The sequence below is a fragment of the Phaethon lepturus genome, unplaced genomic scaffold, assembly GCF_000687285.1.
Source record: "Phaethon lepturus isolate BGI_N335 unplaced genomic scaffold, ASM68728v1 scaffold1228, whole genome shotgun sequence".
NCBI lineage: Eukaryota > Metazoa > Chordata > Aves > Phaethontiformes > Phaethontidae > Phaethon > Phaethon lepturus.
Window position 1 is genome coordinate 71,229 of NW_010558057.1, and position 9,430 is coordinate 80,658.

The 9,430-nt window shown below is 41.0% G+C and overlaps 1 protein-coding gene across 1 annotated transcript; it reads right to left on the bottom strand.

Moving 5' to 3' along the window:
* Positions 1-3,299: 3,299 nt before the first annotated feature.
* JMJD4 (jumonji domain containing 4) lies at positions 3,300-9,134 on the bottom strand. The gene is made up of 6 exons (XM_010292924.1): positions 8,857-9,134; positions 8,074-8,239; positions 6,391-6,516; positions 5,418-5,685; positions 4,567-4,713; positions 3,300-3,705 (listed from the first exon to the last, which is right to left on the bottom strand). The coding sequence occupies exons 1-6, from the start codon at positions 9,119-9,121 to the stop codon at positions 3,394-3,396; spliced, it is 1,284 nt and encodes a 427-aa protein (XP_010291226.1). The 5' UTR covers positions 9,122-9,134; the 3' UTR covers positions 3,300-3,393.
* Between the last annotated feature and the right edge of the window lie 296 nt (positions 9,135-9,430).

Genomic DNA, 9,430 nt, shown 5'->3' on the forward strand with positions numbered 1-9,430 from the left:
TGCTGTGTTTGGTTTGCACTGGTGAACTGACATAAAGGAGAAGAGGTTATTTGATAGAAAGCGGTCAAATGAAACCGTAAGAACTATTTTAGTGGGACTATTTTTGGTTGGCAGAAATGTGGCATGGACAGGAGAAGCCATCTCCATGCTCCTAAACCACCTGCTCCTGGAGTGAGGTGGCTTTTACTGTATCCATAAGAGGAAGGTTTTTCTATTCCTCTTCCTATCTATGCCAAACTCAGTACCTCTCCGTTGCATTGTAAAGCTGCTATTAACTAACTTCCTTGTTTTATGATACTTATAAATGTATATTTATACTCTGCAGATGACTCTTAAATCTCAGGGATATCACACTTGCACCTTGAAGATGCTAGTGCTGCTTTGTAATTCTGCAGGGGTTCGTGTGTGCCTAACAGAAAGGACATATATTGTCCAGGGGTGAAAAATTTCAAATCCTGGTGAGACAAAACATAAAACCACCTGGCTTTCTGCACTGACAGAGCTGCAAAAACACTGGTTTTCCTAGGTGCACAGCTTTGTGCTGACAGACCACCCACTGATGCCAGTGGGGTACAAATCAGATTAGAATCGGGCTGGGTTTTATGCTGCCTTTTTAAAAGGCAAATGGGTATTTGGTATCCTGTTCCTATCAGACAGAAATAGTAATGTCTGAATTGCATATTTAGAGCAAAAGCTCTTTTGAACTAGATTTTAACCTGTTGTTTTTTTTTTTTACAGTTTGACTTTAAATTGTCCAGGTCTGTGACTCAGGAAAACAAAACAAAACTCTACAGGCTGTTTCCTCCTGTTTATCACAAGTATTATGCTTTAATAAATAGTACACTGATTACAATAGTTAATATATTGGTATGAGAGTATCCTAATGTATGTTTTACAGTAACTTTGTATTTAAATAAAGCTGTTTAATTTTTAAGAGAGATTCCAGGTTTGCATACTTCTTATTCCAATCTTGTTGCTGTCTTCAGGCATTTGAGGATTTGCTTTCCGCTCCTTAACGTTAGAAAATACGTGGCTCTCTTACTGTCTTGATCATTCATGTGAATGGAGAATTTGAATGATAAATTAGTTTCCTACTGTCATCAAAAGAGAGACTGAATCAATAAAACATCCTTGTGGTTCTGTTCCCTGCCGAATCAGTTAAGAACATGGCTTAAACTTGAAAATCATTTCCTGCAAATAAACTATTTTTTTTTTACCCCATTCTTCTTGCACTGATCACACGAAGCCTTAGCAGGCCTTACGAAGGAGGGCTGTTACACATCTTCAGAGCTGAAGATGCTGTGGTGCAGAGACAGCTCAAGTGAAGAGAAAGTGAGAGTGAGTTGCTGAGAGTCACTTCCTTTACTTGAACACCTCTTTAGCCACCCTACCATGCTGGCCAACCTTCCTCCTTCCTTAACTATATTCCACAGGGAAGAGGAACTAACTGCAGAAATGATGTCCCTTCCCTGAGAACTGCTGCCTGGATTTTTGCATCCCAGCAAACCCATGCCAGCGGCCAAATGAGGATGTCGCTGCTGGACAGAACAGTGTCTAAACTGATCCTGGGTATATTGAGATACTGGGTTCTCTGCGTAAGAGCTAGACTTCTTCTTTTGGATTTCACACAGCAAAGCCAAGCAGTTTCAGCTTCATGGGACATGAAATGTAATGTTCATCTAAGCAAACCCTTTATAAAATTGCAATGTTTAAAGTGGTTGGTGACAATACCAGTTACACAGCATGCAGTGAGACTGGGGACTACAAGACCAAAACCATCCTTTCCTACCAATACACTGATTGTCAGCTTTAACCCACTGTTCCTCACCTCTATGAAATCTCACCTTATTCATATAAGGAAGAAAGCTCCAGCTGCCTGTCTTTGAGCATGTAAACAGCCATAAGTAACAGCTGTGAAATTTTAATTTCAGAGTTGCTTAAAACTGGCAGTTTTCCAGTCTAAAGAAACACCCTGCCAGAAGGTTGAATCACTGAGATGTAGTCACAGCTGTTTAAAAAAAAAAAAAAAAAAAAAAGGTCTGTTTTCTCTGAACTGCATTCTTCCATGCTCTGGGTACTGATTCTAATTTCAGATACCACTTTTTACTTAAAATGCAGAAATTCTACTAGAAAATAGGACATGCAAAATGCATGCACATACCAACTCCACAGAATTATCTAGAAAACAATGTGATTTTTCAGCCTATTGAAGATTTCTACTATTGCACTTTCTAAACATATGTTTATTAGTTGCTCTTACTGGTCATCTGGCTGAAAACTGAGGAAGTTCTTGAGTAAGAATTCAAGTTAGCCCTGAAGGGGCAACTAAGGTAACAGTGTGCAGCCATTTGTGCTTGTAGGTTTTCTCACAAACCAGTAAAAGCAAAAGGGATACTTCACTGGAAATACTCCTTTAGTCCAAGGGTAGCATTCAGGTTGCAAACTGTGCTATGTAACCATGCAGTAGTGCTATTTGGTGAGTTAACAGCTGGCTTTTTTAGGAGATGATATGAGGCTACTTGCTAGCTTCCCTGATTAATCAAATCTCTGCTTGATAAAATACTGTGCCTTGAAATAGCGTGTAGAAATGTGAGAGTACATTCAAGTTCTTCCTTTTCAGCTTGGGTGGATCACATGCTTAAATGATTAGTGGCAGATTTGCTACCAGGACTCCAGCTTCCTGATATGTTAAATTTAATCCTGCAGGCCCTGCAGCCATATGAAGGCTGACCCTAACAGAGACTTTCAGCTTTACAGAAATGCCATCGTATAGGAAAATAGTACAATCAGCATTCCATGTCCAGGCTACAACTACTGAGCCATCTCAGGGGAAGCTTCAAGGGAAGCTAACTAAGTAGGGTCCTCTCATATTTAAAAAAAAAAAAAAGGAGAAAGTCTGAGCTGTACCTGGAAGCAGGGCATGTCGTAAAGTAATTTAGGTGTGACCAAACAAAGCGAGATTAGCTGCCGGAGCCTGCAGTACAGGTTAGCATAAAAATCTAACAGTGTGTACAGTGCTCTCAAAAGCAGAGGGAATATGGTACAGACCACTGCAATCTCAGCGTTTAGCCCTGACAGACCTAAGCTTGATCCACACGGAATTTCTGTTCCCTTTGCCTGAATGCATACTCACCAGCTTGTAATACAATACTAACATGATTTGGGTTCTTCCTTTATCTGAGATTTTTTTCCTGTCTAATTACTCTAGCTACTCAAATGCTGCCAACTTAAAAAGTATTCAGACTTCTTATGAATGTACTCTCTCCCCACTCTATATTAAGGCTCTCTCTTTGTACTTAAACTGCAACAGCTATTAGAAAGGGAGGAGTCAGTCTTCTACAAACACCCATTTTGCAAAAGGTTCATTTTACAAAGAACTGAATAAATAGGAAGTTAGAGTAGCGCTGTATCTATTGCTGCTTTCAAGTGGTGGAGCAACGCCTCCGGAGGTGGAGAAAGTGATGTCAGGTCTAGTTTCTTGAAATCTTCATTAGCACTCAATGATGTTAACACCTTCGCCGTCCTCTTTAAATCAAACACTGCATGGAGCATGCCCAAGGTGGAAATGGCAGCTTTTGGAGTGTTCTTTGCTGAAGCTTCATCATCAAGGCCCTTTTCCAAGACAGAAATCCTGTTCTCTGCAATAATTTTGAGGAAGTTGTAGAACTCCTTGTAGTCTATGCCTGTGCAAGACTTCATGATCAACTAGGGGGAAAAAAAAGCATTGAAATGGAAACAACTCACTTTTATTTACAGTAAGAATTACAAAAACATGTTTTATCAAGCTAGTAACTACACGGAATCATAAATAACCGTGTTTAATCATATTTTTTGTAATTCCCTGCTGGCACTAAACTTCTCTACCTAACTTGCCATGCCACTAGTCCTAAAAGCAGCAGTCTGTTTCTTCTAAGTATGAAATGGCTGTGTTTTTGGAAACTATTTTTGAAGGATATGAACCTAGCAGCAGTAACAGTCTCCAGAAATAAACTCTGTATTTGTTTACATGCTTAATATTTTGGAAGCATACAAGATAGAACACTGCTCAGCATAGTGACGTGTTCTGAAAGCATCACTTTGCAGACACAGACACTTGCTGCCATCTTTACCTTAACTGTGCTTGTTTCAGATTCACTGTTTCATCATGAATGGTCTTCAAACCAGTTCTGTGTGGGGCCTGCCTTATCAGTTCTTCTGTTTACATGAAAAAACACATTTTATAAAGGTAAACGTAAATACTACATAAAGGATTGATTTTTATGCTAACACTACCCTTGACAGTTGAAGAGGAGAAGTCGAAGAATTAGTTTTTCAGACAACATCCTAACCTCCTTGACATAGCAAATATGCACTGGCACAAGCCTTTCCTGAGCTTACTAAAGTAATATCTGATTTCCTGAAAAATGAAGTTGTCACCAGTTCCTATTTCCTTATGAAACATGTACAAATTCCAGGTATGAGGTGAGGGTCTTTTGTGTCTTAGAGCTCTAACAAATTGGTGCAATGCACCCTGAAATATTCGATCCTCTAACAGAGAGTCAGGCAGCCAGCATCATGATGTTATACCTGGCATTGTAGGTGCAAATCATCTATAGGGTCCTTCCATTCATTGATTTCCCGTTGGACAGCTGCTAATTCATCCTGCAGGAAGCACCACATTATAGCCACATTGCAGCCATTCACCCAGTTGTGGTTAATGGAAATGGTATCCTCCTGAAGGAATAATTTAAATAGTTATTAGGCTCTACATAGGAAAGTGCGAGAAAACAGCTGTAACACCACCAAAGCTGCAAAATGTAAAATTGTATTCCTCAGCAAGGAGAATGCTTCTTTGGCACCAATACTACCACTGTGCTGAAAGGCTGTCCCTTTCTAAAAATCAAATCTTGTTTCATTCTGTAAACTAGCAAATGCCTCTACTACCTCTATCTGAGCATGCCTTTTAAAGGCACAAAGGTGGGAGAAGGTGGTGGGGAGAAAGGAACAAGGTTGTTAATTTTGGTTTGTAATCATGAAGAGAAGTTTGTTAGCATTTTCCATTATTAAATTACAATTTACAGTTAGAAACCAAGATTAACAGCCTCACCGTAAGTCCATCTCACCTAGCATCCTATTTTTCAGGGACTAGCAGTATGTAATGAGGAAAAGTGTAAGAAAAGCAGACAGCTTCTTCAATTGTACACTCTCACAGCTTCTAGTGGTCAATGACCCAAGAAGCTTATGAGTTCAGGCTTGCTTTTAGCCATGATCTTGAGCAGATACTAATAGACCTTTCCTCCATGAATCTCTCTGAACGTTTTTGCAGACCATTTAGAGTTTTGGCATCCACAACATGCTGTGGCAATAAAAGTTTGATCTGATTCAAGCCTGCTGCCTGATTATCTCTGTTATGAAAAGGCTGGTATCAGTTACCTTACCAGATTGTAAACTTGATGATGCCATCCACTGGGGATGAAGACTATCTCCCCTGCTTCCTGCACAATTTCAACAGGGGGTTGACTTTGGTTGTAGCGAGGGTAAACACTCCCGTCCTGAAGAATAGGTGCAGTCACATCAAAGGGCAAGTTGCCATGGTGGTCTTTCAGATATTCTTCCTGACCTGCAGGGTACAACAGCCATTTCTTTCTCCCACATATATTGGCTGACCAGCTATAGGAACGGAAGACATCTGCATGGAATGGAGTCCTGTGGGGCAAATCAGAGGTTTAAGTAGAGACAATGCCTAAAAGCTGTAAGATGAATTAAAGTCTCCAAGCATCAAACATACACACACAAATCAACCTTGACTAGACAAACCTGATCCCAGACTGTCATCCTCTTCATTTAGTTTTGACTGCTTTACATATTAGAGGGCCACTATATCTACATAGTATTGCAGTGCTTCTCCATCAGTTAGTTTTGAATCTGTCCCACAAACACCTTAATGTCAGGGGATTCTGTGACGTGAACTGATGAGAATACTGTAAATGCAACTTTATCACCAATGCTGGACTTAATTTTTCACCTGCAAAATATCTCACCAACTCATCAGCGCCCCTCCAAGGCTCCTGTTGACTCTGCAAACCACAAGTGGCTGATGATCCCCAGGGAGTTTCTGCTCTAAAATCTTATGTAAGCTAGCTGACAACTTTTGCAAATTTTCTGTGCACAATTCAGGTCTTTTTGAAGTGGAAAAGCACTTTTGCTGACTGCATATGGACAGCTCACATCCAGAACCAAATGAGCTGCTTGAGAAACAAGACTGGCTGGGTTCAGATACAATACTATACAGCACAGCCACACTGCCTCTGCAGCATGATGCTATCCTGAAGGACAATGTGGTAATCTCCTGTAATATTCATTTTTTTTAAAAAAGAGTATGTAAGAATGACAGAAACCACACTGCCTTACCATGAACCTTTAGGTCCCATGTAGACAAACCGGTAATCATCCACAGCTAGAGCATCCCAGTATTCATTCAACCAGTCAGATGAGAAATACACAGGGGTTGTATAAACATCTTGCACAGGGAAAGCTCTTAAAAAGATAATGTAGTGGAAATCAGTCTCAGAAAAATGCAGCATTGCTCCTTCTACTTCAGTTCCCAAAACCCAGATACAGAGACCGACTGGGTCTCTAGCAGGCCATTAATACTTTGCTGTCATCTCCTTAATAGCACTGGCAACTCCAAGTTGCATGCAAAATGCACACAATAATGCTCTTCTGTCTTCCAGGAAAGCTGTGGAGGTTAATTACTATTTGGGAGACTCCTTTTAATTATGGCAGAGACAGTTACTAATAAACACATTCTCTTTAGATGAGATGCCTGCAAGACTGGTTGTCCAACTGGATGACAAGCTGGGGGTGTGAGGGTTAGGAGGGAAGCCAGGCTGTGGGATTTTGACAATCCACAGGATATGCTGCCCCTTTCCCATCATAGGCTGCATGAGCAGACTTTCTGTAGCAAGACACAGCACCAGTGTCTGGGAAAGCAGACAAATAGGGGAGGCAGAGACTGATAGAGAAGGGCCACAAAGATGATCAGAGGGATGAAACACCTCTCCTATGAAGAAAGGTTGAGAGGGTTGGGGTTGTTCAGCCTGGAGAAGAGAAGGTTCTGGGGAGACCTTATTGCAGCTTTCCACTACTTCAAGGGGGCTGATAAGAAAGATGAGGACAGACTTTAGTTTTAAACTAAAAGAGGGCAGATTTAGACTAGATAGAAGGAAGAAATTTTTGACAATGAGGGTGGTGAAACCCTGGCCCAGGTTGCCCAGAGAGGTGGTGAATGCCCCATCCCTGGGAACATTCCAGGTCAGGTTGGACGGGGCTCTGAGCAACCTGCTCTGGTTGAAGATGTCCCTGGTCATTGCAGGGGGGTTGGACTAGATGGCCTTTACAGATCCCTTCCAACCCAAACCATTCTATGATTCTATGATTCCATGATAAATTTTCCCTATTTTAAGTCACTGGCATGCTCAAAAATGAAACAAAAGCTGATCACAAAAAAGTTGGATTAAAAGCAGGATACATTTAAGGAAGAAGAGATTTGAGTGAAAAGACGTAAAAGTCCTACACAGACATGGGGAATGGACAATGAATCCAGCTTGCAAGCAGCTGGCTGGAGAAGGAAAGCCAGCAGAGTGAAGAGAACTTTAGTGACTGGGAAGGTTAACAGTAAGGAGAATGGATAATAAGGATAATAAAGGATTGTAACTCACACACACTCACTGAATTAAATATAATTAGAAATGTCCCCCTTCTTTTTAAGGGGTAAGGTTTGCACTGTAGTAGTCAAACATAAGCCAAATGTTACAGCCACACAGTTTCCACAGGGATCACATACAGTCTCATTTAAAAGGTAGATGAATGCACTCAACAATGCCAGCCTCCCGAGGAAACAATGACTTAAGGATCTTGCCATGTGAAGTACGCCAAGAACTGTGCAGTATAAGACTGATATTTTGGTGGGCAGGTGCTAACAAACAGCACTGCCGGCATTTAAACGCTTAGGCATTAGAAGATGAGCATTAAGGTGCCGCGGCAGCTCTCTGCTGTGCACGGTATGCAGGGGTTTCCACAGTGCTCTCTTACCTGCTCAGGTGCCAGTCCTTTAGATAAAGGCACCCTCGGGATGAACGGTAGTCATTTTTAATGTACTCTTTCCAGTAATTTATATACTCCTTGAAGGGGAGCTGCTCCTTCGGGTTAGAATTGTACTCCTTGACATCACAGTTGGCAACAGGTACTACAGCCTCTCCTGAAATATAAACTCTTTGAGCCCACGTGGGGACAGAATAACTGATGCTGAAACTGAACTGCCTTAACCTTATCCACTGCAGCAGTCTCTAATATCTCGGCCCTATAATGCTAAGTACAAACACATAAAGCAACAATCCCTAGCCCAGCTCTCACTCCCAACACCAGCATTCTAGGCAAATATGATCCAGAACAGAAGTTATTTATCTAATGGGACCTGATGTTTTCTCTTAAACTATGTTAGGAGTGGTGTATTGATTTCTATTAAATATACAAATATTTTACAGCCTGAAGAGATATTTCACTGTAACTACAGAATACCTTCCCTTGCCTGAGGAAAGTGTCAGGCTGCTCCTCTGGTTAACGTTAAGCAGGTATATAAATTGATATGGATAAATTATACAACACTTTTTATTTTATTTCACTGTGGGAATAAATTTGAGATTGGAATCTGTGAAACATAAAGTACGCGTAAGTACAGAAAATGAACGTATCAACTTAGAAAAAAATCTGGAGAATTGTTTGGTTTTGTCTAGCAGGTCTATTCGTAAAATTGAAAAAAAGCTGTGTCATTTAGCATACACGTTTTAATAAGGTATTAAAAATGCCATCACTTACCAAACTTCTGCAGCAGATGATCAAAGTTAGGTTTTCCATCCCAAGTAACCCAACTTCTCCTGCTGCCCCAGTCTTCAGTGAATTTAGCTGAGAAAATACAGGGATGGTTGGGAATCAAATAATCCCGGAAAAAGTCTGAGTAAGTGAATGATTCTACTTTTTCAATAAAGTCAACGTGTCCTCCGGGAAGAGAGAATGCACCCTGAGATGAACTGTTGTAGTCACGAAAAAAGGCAGTGGAACAGGCAAATGTTGCCCTGTCCATGCAGGCTGGATACCCTTCCTGGCTTAGCCAAGACAGCGTTGACCAGATACTATTCCGTTATGCTGTGGCAAAAAAACCTCCTTTAAAAAACTTGAGTCTCTAAATCCATGAAAACTCACAGGAAAAAATAAGTGGTCAGAGGTAAAACAAGAAGTTGTGCAGGAGCATCCCACCACGCTGGGCTAATTAGGATCTTCCATGGTTTATAACCGTTAATGGTGGTGGGATATCTGACAACAAAGTCACCCTGCGGATGGCAAAGATGTTGCTCTTCCCTCATCACCTTTTTGCCAGGTCAACCATGCTCTC

Excerpts from the sequence above, each read along its gene's own strand:
- JMJD4 (XM_010292924.1), bottom strand. The coding sequence starts at position 9,121 with ATGGACAGGGCAACATTTGCCTGTTCCACTGCCTTTTTTCGTGACTAC. Across the intron at positions 8,240-8,856 it reads TCATCTGCTGCAGAAGTTTG|GAGAGGCTGTAGTACCTGTT; the intron begins GTAAGTGATGGC and ends TTTATATTTCAG. Across the intron at positions 4,714-5,417 it reads ATCATCAAGTTTACAATCTG|GAGGATACCATTTCCATTAA; the intron begins GTAAGGTAACTG and ends TTATTCCTTCAG.